General features: G+C 36.7%; 1 protein-coding gene and 1 long non-coding RNA gene across 7 annotated transcripts in view; one reads left to right on the top strand and one right to left on the bottom strand.

The window, feature by feature from the left end:
• BRDT (bromodomain testis associated) overlaps nucleotides 1-15538 on the bottom strand; it is a 77999-nt gene that overhangs the window by 11302 nt on the left and 51159 nt on the right. For all 6 annotated transcript variants that reach the window (XM_086717532.1, XM_086717534.1, XM_086717531.1 and 3 more), the window contains one exon: nucleotides 13611-13711. In XM_086717532.1, coding sequence (XP_086573658.1) covers nucleotides 13611-13711 — 101 coding nt within the window. The remainder of the gene's footprint in view (nucleotides 1-13610; nucleotides 13712-15538) is intronic.
• LOC147578170 (uncharacterized) overlaps nucleotides 1-15538 on the top strand; it is a 62171-nt gene that overhangs the window by 28694 nt on the left and 17939 nt on the right. The window lies entirely within an intron of this gene.

Here is a 15538-nt window from a genome sequence, read left to right as displayed (position 1 = left end):
AGGCATCCCAATTGGTAAGGAAGAAGTAAAACTTTAGCTGTTTGTAGATTACATGATACTATATATAGAAAACCCAAACATTCCACCAAAAAAACTACTAGAACTGATAAATGAATTCAGTGAGGTCACAGGGTTACAAAAAAAAAAAAAAAAAAAATCAACTTACATAAATCCATTGCATTTCTATATGCTAATAATGTAGTAGCAGAAAGAGAAATTAAGAAAACAATCCCATTTACAATTGCACCAAAAACAGTAAGACACATAAGAATAAACTTAACCAAGGAGGTGAAAGACCTGTACTCTAAGAAGTATAAACTATTGATGAAAGAAACTGAAGATGACACAAACAAATGTAAAGGTATTTCATACTCATGGGTTGGAAGAACAAATATTGTTAAAATGTCCACACTACCCAAAACAATCTACTGATTTAATGCAATCCCTATCAAAATATCTATAGCATTTTTCACAGAGCTAGAAGAAATAATCTTAAAATTTGTACAGAACCACAAAAGACCCCAAATTCCCAAAGCAATATTGGACAAGAATGAAACTGGAGGTATCACAATCCCAGATTTCAAGATATACTACAAAGCTACAGTAACCAAAACAGAATGGTACTGGCACAAAAATAGACACATTGATCAATGGAACAGAATACAGAGCCCAGAAATAAACCCATGATTAATCTTTGACAAAAACAAATCTTTGACAAAGGAGGCAAGAATATGCACTGGGAAAAAAGACATTCTCTTCAACAAATGGTGTTAGGAAAAGTGAACTACTTTCTTAGACTGTACACAAAAATAAACTCAAAATGGATTAAAGATTTAGACGTGAGTCTTGAAACCATAAAAATCCTTGAAGAGAGGAGAGGCAGTGATTTCTCTAACATCAGCCATAGCAACATTTTTCTAGATATGTCTCCTGAGGCAAGGGAAACAAAAGCAAAAATAAACTATTGGGACTACATCAAAATAAAAAGCTTCTGCACAGCAAAAGAAACAATAAAAAGAACTAAAACACAACCTACTGAATGGAAGAAGATATTTGCAAATGTCATATTGGATAAACAGTATCTAAAATATATAAAGAACACCAAAAACCACAAATAATCCAATTTAAAAATGGGCAGAAGACATGAAAAGGCCATTTCTCCAAAGACAGACAGATGGCCAAAAGATGCATGAACAGATGCTCAACATTACTCATTAGGGAAATGAAAATCAAAACCACAATGAGATCACCTCACACCTGTCAGAATGGGTATAATCAAACACACAAGAAACAAGTGTTGGCAAGGATGTGGAAAAAAACAGACCCTTGTGCACTGTTGTTGGTGGACATGCAAACTGGTGCAGCCACTGTGGAAAACAGTATGAGGAGTCCTCAAAAAATAAAAAATAGAACTACCCTATTCCATTACTGGGTATTTATCCAAAGAATATGAAACACTGATTCCAAAAGATATATACACCCCTATTTTTATTGTAGCATTATTTACAATAGCCAAGTTATGGAAGCAACCCAAATGTCCATTGATAGATGAGTGGATAAAGAGGTAGTATATATATACAAGGGAATATTACTCAGCCACAAAAAGGAACGAAATCTTACCAGTTGCAACAACATTGATGGATCACTTAGCATCTAGCTAAGTGAAATTAGCTATTCAGAGAAAGACAAATAGCATATTATTTCACTCATGTGGAATTTAGGAAACAAAACAAAAAAGACAAACCAAAAAACAGACTCTTAATTGTAGAATACAAATTGATGGTTACTAGAGGGGAGGTGGGTGGGAGGATAGGTGAAAGAAGTGAGAGGGATTAAGAGTACACTTATCATTATGAGCAATGAGTAATGTATGGAATTGTTGAAATCACTTTTTGCACACCTGAAAGTAATATAACACTATGTTAACTACACTGGAATTAAAATTTTTAAAAATATTCTAATACATTAACAAGTTTAAAAAGTGTAAAATTTTAGTATTTATCCAAATATACTCAAAACATTATTATTTCAACATACACTCAGTGTAAAAGTTTGAAGATAATTTTATATTTTTTGTAAGTCCAAATTGGTGTTTATTATATATTTATAGCATATCTCAATTCAAATGCTAAACTGATAGGAAACAATTGATTTGCAACTGCATTTCATGAAACATACAGCTGAAAAAGTAGATATGCACAATCAAGCTGTTCCAAACATACTTAAATGTTCCAAAAAGTGAACAGAGTACCAATTTTGAAATTTAATTAAATAAGGATTAAAACTTAGTTCTTCAGTTGCAGTAGCCACACTTCAAGGTTTCAATAACCATATGTGGATAGTGGCTACCATATCAGACATTGGACAATTCAAGTCTAGATGGCCCTTCTAAGAGTTAACGTGCCACATCATCTAGTATAGATCATGTGCTATGCCACAAAACAAGTCTGCATAAATTTAAAAAGATTGAAATTTATCGAGCATCATTCTTGACCACAACATTATGAAACCAGGAATCAATTACAAGAATAAAACTGGAAAATTCACAAATATGGAGATTAAACAACATTCTACTACTGAACAACCAATGGCTCAAACAAGAAATCAAAAAGTAAAAAATATCTTGAGACAAATGAAAATGGAAATATACCAAAATGTATAGGATGCAGAAAAAGCAGTTCAGGAGGAAAGTTCACAGTGATGAATGCATACACAAAAAACAAGAAAGATCTCACAAAACCTAACTGTATATACCTCAAGGAACCAGAAAAAGAACAAAGCCCAAGGCTTACAGAAGGAAGAAACAAAGACCAGAGTAGAAATAGATTTTTAGGGGCACCTGGGTGGCTGGGTGGATTAAGCATCCAACTCTTGATTTCAGCTCAGGTCATGATATCATGGTTCGTGGGTTCAAGCCCCATGTTGGGCTCTGTGCTGAGTGTGGAGTCTGCTTGCGTTTCTCTCTCTCCATATTTCTCTGCCCCTTTCCCACTCACACTCACTCTTTCTCAAAATAAACAAACATAAAAAAAAGAAAGAGTCCTAAAAGACATTAGAAAAGATCAGTGAAACTAAAAGCTGATTTTTTTTTTGTAAAGATAAAGGAAATAGACAAACCTTTGACTAGACTCACCAAGAGAAAGAAGACTCAAATAAGCAGAATCATAAATGAAAGATATACAACTTATACCACAGCAATACAAAGGAAGATAAGAGTCTACTATAAGCAATTATATGTCAATGACATGGACAACCTGGAAGAAATGTATAAATTTCTAAAAACATAATCCTCCAAGACTAAATGATGATGAAACAGAAAATCTGAACAGAATAATTACTAGTGAGGACACTAAGTAATCAAAACCCTTCAAACAAACAAACAAAATCTAAGACCAGATGGCTTCACATTTAAAGAATTAATACTAATCCTTTTCAAGCTCCCCCCCCCCAAAATTAAAGGGGAAGTCTTTTTTTTTTTTTTAAGTGTATTTATTGTGTATGTGTGTGTGTGTGGGGGGGGGGAGGGACAGAGAGAGGGAGACAGAGGATCCAAAGCAGGCTCAGTACCGACAGAGAGACCAATATGGGGCTCGGATTCACTAACTGTGAAATCATGTCCTGAGCTGAAGTCAGATGTTTAACTGACTGAGTCACACAGGTGCCCTGAAGGGAAAGTCTTTCAAACTCATTTTATGAGGCCAGCATTACCCTGATACCAAAACCAGATAAGGACACAAGAAAATTATAGGCCAATATCCCTAATGAACATACATACATACAAAAGTCCTCAACAAAATATTAGCAAACCCAATTCAACAATACATTAAAAGCATCATATATCACAATCAAGTAGGATTTATTCCAGGGATGCAAGGATGGTTCAACATCCACAAATCAATATGATATACTAGATTAACTAAATGAAGAATAAAAATCATATGATTACCTCAATGCAGAAAAGGCATGTAACAAAATTCAACACCTGTTTATGGTAAAAACTCTCAATAAAGTGGGCATCAAATTAAGATGCCTCAACATAATAAAAGCTGTATCTGACAAGCCCCACAGCTAATATAACAGTGAAAAGATGAACGTTTTTCCTCTAAAATCAAGAACAAAATAAAGCTGCCCACTCTTGGCAATTCTATTCAACATAGTATTACAAGTCCTAGCAAGAGCAATTTGGCAGGGTAAAGACAAGGCAGTCAAATCAGAAAGGACGAAGTAAAACTGTCAGTACTTGCAGATTACATGATAGTATATATAGAAAACCCTATAGACTCAACAACAACAAAAACCTGTTAGAACTATTAAACAAATTCAGTGGAGTTTCTGGACACAAAATTATATGAAAATTTATGCTGTTTCTATACACTAATAACAAACTGTCAGAGACACTAAGAATACAATGCCATTTACAATTATATCAAAAAAGAAAAACAAAAAATACCTAGGAATAAACTAAGGAAGTCAAAGGCCTATACACTGAAAACTGTAACCATGGTGAAATAAACTGATGAAAGAAATTGAAGAAGACATAAATAAATGAGAAAATATTCCAAGCTCCTGGATTGAAAGAATTAATATTGTTAAAATGTCCATACTACTCAAGGCAATCTACGGATTCAGTGAAATCCCTATCAAAATTTCAATGGCATTTTTCACAGAAATCAATCTTTAAATTTTTATGGAACCACAAAAGACTTCAAATAGCCAAAGTAATCTTGAAAAAGAACAAAATTAGTATCATGTTTCTGAATTTCAAACTACATTATAAAGCTATAGTAATCACAACACTATGGTATTGACATAAAAACAGACACATAGGTCAACAGAGCCCAGAAATGAAATTATACAAATTTGGTCCATTAGTGTACAACAAAGGAGTAAAGAGTATAGAATGAGCAAAGAACAATCTCTTCAATAAATGGTATTTAAAAAAAATTTTTATTTAGGGGCACCTGGGTGGCTCAGTTGGTTAATAAGCATCTGACTTTGACTCAGGTCATGATCTCACAGTTTGTGGGTTCAAGCCACACATCAGGCTCTCTGCAGCCAGCGCAGAGCCTGCTTCAGATCCTTTGTCCCTCTCTGCCCCTCCACTGTTCATGCTGTCTCTCAAAAATAAACACTTAAAATAAACAAAAATGTTTATTTATTTGAGAGAGAGAAAGAGAGCATGTGCATGCCTGAGCACAGGAGGGGCAGAGAGAAAGAGAGAAAATCCCAAGCAGGCTCCATGCTGTCATCACAGAGCCTGACACGGGACTTGATTCCATAAGCCATGAGATCATCACCTGAGCCAAAATCAAGAGTCAGATGCTCAATCAACTGAGCCACCCAGGTACCCCTTCAGTAAATAGCATTGGGAAAACTGGATAGCCACATGCTTCTATACAACAAAGGAAACCATCTACAAAATGAAAAGGCCACATATTGACTAGAAAAACTGTGCCTGTGTTCATTACAATACCCAAGACGTGAAAACAATCTAGGTGTCCACTAATGGATGAATAGATTAAGAAAATGTGGTACACATACAATAATGGAACATTACAAGTAATGGACTATTATTCAGGCAACAAAAAGAAGAAAATCTTGCCATTTGTAATGACATAGGTTGACTTTGAGAGTGTTGTGCTAAGTGAAATAAGGCAGATAGAGAAAGATAAATACTGTATAATTTCACTTGTATGTGGAATTAAAACAAACAAAACCAAACTCTTGATAAAATGAATTGGTGGCTGTCAGAGGAGGGTAGTGACAAGTGGGGAAATTGGGTGAAGAGGGTTAAAAGGTAGAAACTTCTGGTTATAAAATAAGTCCTGCAGACGTAGTGTATAGCATGGTCACCATACTTCATAATACTGTATTATATATGAAAGTGCTAAGAGAATAGATCTTAGAAGTTTGCATCACAAGAAAAACGATTTGTAACTATGTGTGGCACTAGACCTACTGTGGTGATCATTTAACAATAAATACAAATATTTAATCATTATATACAAATACTGAATCATTATGTTGTACATCAGAAAACCAACACGTGGTATGTCAATTATTTCTCAATAAAAACAAAAGATTTAACCTGCCTAGCTATGGTAGGAAAGTATACAATACCTAAACATCCTCTGTTGAAATTTATTTTTTGATAATTTTCTCCTTAATAAGTATGTTTACTTACTCTTTTCACAGATTTCCATGAAATACTAGGAGAACTTGTCAAGAGTCCCAAATAAAGCATAAGAAAATTTATGACTATATATACTCACAGGCCCTTAATTTCTATCCTGAAGTACTAAAGAGAGTCAAACATCACCAGGAGTCACCTAGATATCCTTCACAAGTGCTTCCAAAATTGCCCATGAACCCTATTTTTGTTCTTACCCATGGAATGAGCTAAAAATGAGTTGCAGAATTCCTTTGGATACTTAAGTGATTTAAAGCATGTCATCTTCAGGGGGAGGGGCCCAAGATGGCGGAGCAGCATGGAAGTTTTTTGCATCTCTGGCCCCTGAAATGCAGCTATATCAACACCAATACATCTTTCACACCTAGAAAATTGATATGAGGATTAACACAGCAATTTTCATAACCTGAACCACAGAACTCAGCAGATGCAGCACAGAGAGGTGAACTTGGGGAGAGAAGTTGCAGAGGGTAGGGAGCTGTTTTTGCTTGCAGAGAGAGGACAGAGATAGGAGGGCAGAGTATAGGAAAAGCACCCCCCCCCCAAAAGCAGCTGAAGAGAAAGAGTGCAAACACCCATAAGTGACTTAACAAGAAAGGGAGAAAGAAAAAAGGAGAAAGGAGAGGGTTTGGATACCCCTAAGACTCTATGAACAGGGGAGTGCAGAGTCTGAAACTCTGCAGCTCAATACCTGGTGGAGCGCTGGTGGGAAGGGTGAATCCTGAGGAGCAGACAGCAAGGTCTGAGGGGTCCTCAGGTCACATGGGGAGAGGTGGTTCCGAGGCTGTGCAGCCTCCACAGAGGCAAAGGTGCCCACGGACTCCAGTGAACAGCCACATTTGCTAGTGTTGGAACAAGGATGTTACGGGGTGGTGAAGCTTGGCGCCAGATGTGTGTTGCAATTTACCATAATCCCTGAAACACTGCTGCTACATGATTGCACAAACTTTTTTGGGCGTGGGCTGGCATCCAGCCACAGGCTCTGGGCATTTGCAGCAGCGTTGCTGAGTGACTGTTTCTGGGGGCAGGCCAGAACCTGGCCATTGCTCAGAGAGACAGTCCCACAGAGTGTCTGAGTGGGTCAAAGCCGCAGGGCTCTCAGAAGTGACGGGTTTGGAAACACAGCCCTATCTGAGATAAAACTTGGGAGGGAGGTACTGCCTGGCAGGCTGATGGCTTGGTAGCAGATGGTGTAGAAGCAGGGAGTGGATAGAAGCTGGAGAAAAAGGAGAGGTGCTTGACTGCCAGTCGGGGAGAACACAGAATTCCGATACCAGAGACAAGGTAGCTGGGTGATGCCATTTTCACCTCTCCCAAGCATGCATATACAAAAATACATGCACCAAAACAATCCACCCCAGTAAACTAAGCAGCACCATTTAGTGGAGAATGGACCAGCTACACAAGCCCTGTCCAACTGTGCCAACCACAGTCTAGAGGAATACCACAAATCTCTCTGCCTGCTTAGTTTATAGACTATAGAGTGCTTCATAGTTTGACTTCTAAGGAAAACTGAATGTAATTCCAATCGTACTCCATTCTGTTCACTGGTCCATCTATTCAATTTTTTTTCTTTTCTTTTTCATGAATGCAAAGACAAAAAATTATTTTTATTTTCTGTTCTTATAAAAACGAATTTTTTTCTATATTTTTTACTTTTTTGTAAATTTTTATTCTATTTTACTTTCATCATTTCATTTTATGCTATTAATTTTTTTTTGAATTTTCAAACATTTTCTTTTTTGTTTCCCTTTTTTTTCAATTCTATCAAATGTCTTTAAACAACCAGACCAAAACACACCTAGGATCTAGCATCCTTTATTTGATTTTTTTGTGTTGTTTTTAATTTTAATTTTTTATTTTATTCTATTTCTTCCTCCAAAATGACAAGACAAAGGAATTCACCCCAAAAGAAAGAACGGGAAGAAATGACAGCCAGAGCCTTAGCACAGATACAAGAAAGATGTCTGAACCAGAATTTAGAATTATGATAATAATACTAGCTGAGTTGAAAACACAGAATCCCTTTCTGTGGAGATAAAAAGTAACATCCAGTCAGGATGAAATTTAAAATGCTATAACTGAGATGCAATCTTGAATGGATGCCAGGTGGCAAGGATGGATGAAGCAGAGCAGAGAATCAGTGATGTAGAGGACAAACGTATGGAGAATACTGAAGTAGAAAAAAAAGAGGGAAACTAAGGCAAAAGAACACAATATAAGAATTAGAGAACTCAGTGACTCATTAAATAGGAGTAACATCTGAATCATAGGTGTCCCAGAAGGTGAAGAGAAACAAAAGGGGGTAGAAGGTTTATGTGAGCAAATCATAGCAGAAAACTTTACTAACCTGGGGAAAGTCACAGACATGAAAATCCAAGAATCACAGAGAACTCTCATTAGATTCAACAAAAACTGACCATCAACAAGGCATATCATAGTCAAATTCACAAAATACTCAGGAAAGGAGAGAATCATGAAAGCAGCAAAGGAAAAACAGTCCTTAACCAAAAGGGAAGACAGATAAGGTTTGCAGCAGACCTATCCACAGAAACTTGGCAGGCCAGAAAGAAGTGGCAGGATATATTCAATGTGCTGAATTGGAGAAATATGCAGCCAAGAATTCTTTATCCAGCAAGGCTGTCATTCAAAATAGGAAAGATAACAAAGTTTCCCAGACAAACAAAAAGTAAAGGAGTTCATGACCACTAAACTGGCCCTGCAAGAAATTTTAAAGGGGACTCTCTGAGGGGAGAAAAGATGAAACAGAACAAAAATGACCAAAAGCAGCAGAGACTATAAAGGATCAGAGAATACCACCAGAAATCCAACTCTACAGGCAACATACTGGCAATAAATTCATATCTTTCAATACTCACTTTAAATGTCAATGGACTAAATGTTCCAATCAAAACACAAAGGGTAACAGAATGGTTAAGAAAACAAGACCCATCTATATGCTGTTTACAAGAGACCCATTTTAGACCTAAAGACACCTTCAGATTGAAAGTAAGGGGATGGAGAACCATCTATCATGCTAATGGTCACCGGAGTACCCATACTTATATCAGACAAACTAGACTTTAAATAAAATAAAGACTGTAACAAGAGATGAAGAAGGGCATTATATCATAATTAAGGGGTCTATCCACCAAGAAGACCTAACAATTATAAACATCTATGCTCCAAATGTGAAAGCACCCCAATATATATATCAATTAATCACAAACATAAAGAAACTCGTTTACAATACCATAATAGTAGGGGACTTCAACACCCCATTTATAGCAATGGACAGATCATCTACACAGAAAATCAACAAGGAAACAATGTCTTGAATGACACACTGGACCAGATGGACTTAACAGATATATTCAGAACATTTCATCCTAATGCAGTGGAATATTCATTCCTCTGCAGTGCACATGGAATGTTATCCAGAATAGATAATACTAGCACACAAATCAGCCCTCAACAAATACAAAAATATCAAGATCATACCGTGCATATTTTCAGATCACAATGCTATGAAACTCAAAATCAACCACAAGAAAAAATTTGCAAAGACCACTAATACTTGGAGATGAAAGAAGATCCTACTAAATAATGAATGGAATGAAAAGTACATGGAAGCCAATGAAGATGATAACACCACAGTCCAAAAGCTCTGGGACACAGCAAAGGTGGTCATAAGAGGGAAGTATATAACAATCCAGGCCTTCCTAAAGAAGGAAGAAAGACCTCAGAGACACAACCTAACCTTACACCTTAAAGATCTGGAAAAAGAACAGCAAATAAAACCCCAAACCAGCAGAAGACAGGAAATAATAAATATTAGAGCAGAAATCAATGGCATTGAAACCAAAAAATCAGTAGAACAGATCAATGAAACCAGGAGCTGTTTCTTTGAAAGAATTAACAGAATTGATAAACCCCTAGACAGTTTGATCAAAAAGAAAAAGGACCCAAATAAATAAAATCAAGAATGAAAGAGGAGAGATCACAACCAACACTGCAGAAATACAAATAATAAGAGAATCATGAGCAAGTATATGCCAATAAATTGGGCAATCTGGAAGAAATGGACAAACTCCTAGAAACATATAAACTACCAAAACTGAAACAGGAAGAAATAGAAAATTTGAACAGACCCATAACCAGTAAAGAAATCAAATTAGTAATCAAAAATCTCCCAAAAAACAAGAGTCCAGGGCCAGACGGCTTTCCAGGGGAATTCTACCACCAAACATTTAAAGAAGAGTTAACACCTGTTCTTTTCAAGCTGTTCCAAAAAATAGAAATGGAGGGAAAACTTCAAAACTCATTCTATAAAGCATCACCCTGATTCCAAAACCAGACAAATACCCCACTATAAAGGAGAACTACAGACCAATTTCCCTGATGAATATGGATGCAAACATCCTCAACAAGATACTAGCCAACCAGATCCAACAATACATTAAAAGAATTATTCACCATGACCAAGTGGGATTTATACCTGGGATGCAGGGCTGGTTCAATATCTGCAAAACAATCAATGTGATACATCATATCAATAAAGGAAAGGACAAGAACCACATTGATCCTCAATAGGTGCAGAGAAAGCATTTGGCAAAATACAGCATCCTATCTTGATAAAAACCCTCAAGAAAGTAGGGATAGAAGGATCATACCTCGAGATCATAAAAGCCATATATGAAAGACCCACCGCTAATATCCTCAATGGGGAAAAACTGAGAGCTTTCCCCCAGGTCAGGAACAAGACAGGCATGTCCACTCTCACCACTGTTATTCAACACAGTATTGGAAGTCCTAGCCTCAGCAATAAAAGTCATCCAAATAGCAAAGAGGAATAAAGCAATAAAGGAATAAAAGGCATCCAAATCAGCAAGGAGGAAGTCAAACTTTCACTCTTCGCAGACGACATGATACTCTATATGGAAAACCCAAACGATTCCACCAAAAAGCTGCTAGAAATGATCCATGAATTCAGGAAAGTTGCAGGATATAAAATCAATGCACAGAAATCAATTGCATTTCCATACAGCAATAATGAAGCAACAAAAAGAGAAGTCAAGGAATCTATCTCATTTACAACTGCACCAAAAACCATAAAATATCTAGGAATAAACCTAACCAAAGAGGTGAGAAGTCTATACACTGAAAACTATAGAAAGCTTATGAAAGAAATTAAGACACACAAAAAAGGAAAAAAATATTCCATGCTCATGGATTGGAAGGACAAATATTGTTAAAATGATGCTACTACCCAAAGCAATCTATACATTCAATGCAGCCCCTATCAAAATAACACCAGCATTGTTTACAGACCTGGAACAAACAATCCTAAAATTTGTATGGAACCAGAAAAGGCCCCGAATAGCCAAAGCAATCCTGAAAAAGAAAGCCAAAACTGGAGGCATCACAATCCTGGACTTCAAGATGTATTGCAAAGCTGTAATCATCAAGACAATATGGTACTGGCACAAATAAGAAAAAAAATAATAGAGATTACAGAGATGGTAGGAGACCTCCACTATAATAAATCTGCTGAATGCAAGAGAATTACGAACAGAGATGAGTTAGTCTTGGTAACGAAACATCTTTTCCTGAGGCAGAAGAGAAAAATGGCAAAGCTAGGACTTCCAAGTAAAAAGACAAGAGTCTGAGCGTTTGTTGAAATTTTTTTGGTCTTAGTCCCAGCTCTTATTTGGGCAGGATGCTTGAACCATCTGGGTTGCAGTTTATTCACATAGACTAATTCTCAAAGAGCTCTTCTAGCACCAAAATTCCATAGCCTCTCTTTTCAATAGGAGGTAATACTACTGACAGTGAGGGAGCAATGGTAGGAAATGTCAAGAATGGAAAGTCTGTCGTGAGAGAACAATCCCCAGAATCCCATTCTTCCTTTAGCTTTCATGTCAACATTTTAGTTCCTGCTACATGCTAGACATTGGAAATAATCAGAGTGGTCTTATGTCACTTTCACCTATGGCACAAACTTCAACTGTATGACATATACTAGATGTTTTGCTGCTTATTTTTGCCCTTTTGGAAATTTTCTTGTTGTTTTTAAACTTTATTTTGGCTCAATCAAAATTATAAACAGGGTTGTTAAATTAGAAACATAAAGATTACAGTAAACCAAATATTTAAGAAATTTTGGAGCACTGGGGCACCTGGGTGGCTCAATCAGTTAAATGTCTGCCTTTGGCTTAGGTTATGATCTCATGGTTTGTGGGTTTGGGCCCTACATCGGGCTCAGCGCACTCTCAGCACAGAGCCTGCTTCAGATCCTCTGCGTCCCTCTCTCTCTGCCCCTCTCCTGCTCTCGCTCTCGAAAATAAAATTTTTAAAGTAAATAAATTCTGCAGTACTATTCTTTCCATAGTAAAGGGGATAGGTGACACTTCTGTTATTAAAACAAAAACCAGGGGGCGCCTGGGTGGCTCAGTTGGTTAAGCGTCTGACTTTCGCTTAGGTCATGATCTCATGGCTCATGAGTTCGAGCCCCACATCAGGCTCTGCACTGACAGCTCAGAGCATGGAGCCTGCTTCAGATTCTGTGTCTCCCTCTCTGCCCTTCCCCTGCTTACGCTCTCTCAAAAATAAATAAACGTTAAAAAAATTGAAAAATTAAATAAAACAAAAACCAGTAAAATAAAAAAATTAATGTTGGATGATCAGAAAAGACACTTTTTTTAAATGGTTCTTATCAATAACAAGACACCCAAATTAAACATAATCTTTGATGATAGTAATTATTAGCACATTATCAAAGAGAATTAAAGATACTAAGAAAACACAAGGACCAAATCAGTGTGTTCCTTATGGTAAAATCATATTCCTAAGTGTGCTGAAACATAGGAATAATAAGACTTGTCCTCTGAAGTATTTGCAAGGAAAAATAAAGGAAAGAAAGAGAGGGAGGGAGGGAGGGAGGGAAAGAAGGAAAAGACAAGGTATATAAACACCTCCTTTACAGTAAGTTTCTGAGAATGACTCCAATGCCTAGAATAGTAGCTGAGCTATTTAATGTATCCCAAACATCTATAATATTTGTTGAAAGGATGATCAATGTGTGGTTTGAGATTAAGTACACAAAAAGACTCCATTAGGAAATCCCCCACCACAAATTCTAAAAGACAGCTTTATGACATGCTTTAAAATCTGGATAGCTGGCAAATGCAGCATTTTAAAACTTAAACACAAGCATGGGAACTGATGATAGAGGATGGGGGGCGGTGCTGCTCACAAGTAAATTTTTTTAATTTTATTAGGTAAAAAATTTTTTTATTAAATAGGCTTAGAGATCCAAAATCTCATTCAAGTTAAGGCTTAAAATACCTCTCGTGCCACTTCTATATTCAATTTTAAATCCCTTCAAATTTGTTAGGAAAAAAAGTAACATCACTCTTACCTTCTGCACAGGTACTGGACCTTCAGATTCTAACACCGTTGTGTCATTATCACCAGACTGATGCATCATAGTTAGGCCATTCAAATGTTGTTCACAATCACCTAGATGCACACATTTTTAGAATAGTATAATCAAGATATTTCATCTTGTTTGTCCATAACTTGACTTCTTCTCCCTCCCAACCCGGGTCAGAAACTACGAAAACAAAAGGATTAATTTGTTTATGCTGTTTAACTTTGGAATATTCTTAGTTGAGGAATTGTTCTACTGAAAAATAAACATTTTTTTGCTTGGAACTTGTGTCCTCTTGTTTTGTCTTCATAAAGGATAGCTGACACAGTGGCCACCCACCAAAATCTGTTTTTTCTGTCCCCATGGTATAGCAGTCCCCCAGTGTGCAGAATGACCTCTGCTCCAAAGATGGGTTTTCATTAGGCCAAACCAATCATGGTAATCCTACCCCAACACAAGTGAGTCATTTAGTAAAGAGCAGGCCTACACCAATGCAGGGATCCTAGGGAAAGATACTTCTTGGTGGTCAAATTGAAAACAAAGAAAACACAAAGAATGGAAGAACTAAGACACTAAATACCTAGACTAGCTAGTGAGAAGATAACATGTACGAAATGCAAGAGGTTGGCTTGACTCTGAGGTAAAAAGAACAAACTATGCAATTGTATTAGCTGTTAAACTTTCATACAAATGTTTCACTTATCACCAGTAAAGATAACTACAGAAAAATACCTTAAGCTTTGGTCAAACCATGCCTAGACTGACCTACCTTTGGACCAGTGGTTGTATATAACTAACAAAATTACTTACATCATTCATGTCATCTCGAACTGAGTTTTCTGGCATATGCAACCATGAATATCCTAATGCAGAAACTTAGTGGAGTCATTTCTCTTTCACTTCTCCCTAGTTCTTTACTACGGGCCCTAACAAGTAGTAAAAGGTCAGAAGAGACAAATGACAACTAAGTTACTATCTCTGTTAACTGATTCCAAGGTCACAAAATCCTGGCCACTTATATACTATAATGTAGGAACTTACATTTAACCTTCTACCATCCGTCAATCCCTTGACTGATTCTCTGGCCAAATCCTACTAGTTGAGGTTGAGGCTTGAAAAAGAGAGGAATGTTAAGAGATGGGAGTGATCATGGAAGGGTGAGAAAAAACTGTTAAACTAGAGGCATGAATGAAAGAACAAAGTTTAAACTTGTATGTCCCTACATGGCCTAACATACCTATGTTTTTCTCAGTTCAACAAGGAAGGGAAAAACAGGGAGTATAGCTTTAAGTACATAACTACATCCCTTCTGTGCTTGAGGCCACATATTATTTAAGATGTAGAAAGAGTATGCATGTCAAGAGAATTAAATTCTAAATGACTCAGTTTGCTGAAATAGGTGGTGGCAGTGCTGTTATTAAGAATGAAAGAGGAGCTGGGAATGCAAGCTGGTGCAGCCACTCTGGAAAACATTATGGAGGTACCTCAAAAAACTAAAAACAGAACTACCCTATGACCCAGCAATTGCATTACTAGGTATTTATCCAAGGGATACAGGTGCTCTTTCGAAGGGACACATGCACCCCCATGTTTACAGCAGCACTATCAACAATAGCCAAAGTATGAAAAGAGCCCAAATGTCCATCGATGGATGAATAAAGAAAATGTGGTATATATATACAATGGAGTATTACTCAGCAATCAAAAAGAATGAAATCTTGCCATTTGCAGCTACGTGGATAGAGCTGGAGGGTATTATGCTAAGTGAAATTAGTCAGAGAAAGACAAACATCATATGACTTCACTCATATGAGGACCTTAAGAGACAAAACTGATGGACATAATGGAAGGGAAACAAAAATAATATAAAAACGGGGAGGGGGACAAAGCAAGAGACTCATAAATATGGAGAACAA

The sequence above is a fragment of the Puma concolor genome, chromosome C1 (assembly GCF_028749965.1).
Source record: "Puma concolor isolate L17-30 chromosome C1, mPumCon1.1.hap2, whole genome shotgun sequence".
Taxonomy (NCBI): Eukaryota; Metazoa; Chordata; class Mammalia; order Carnivora; family Felidae; genus Puma; species Puma concolor.
The sequence above is the reverse complement of the archived record's forward strand: the minus strand, read 5'-3'. Positions and strand labels throughout refer to the sequence as shown.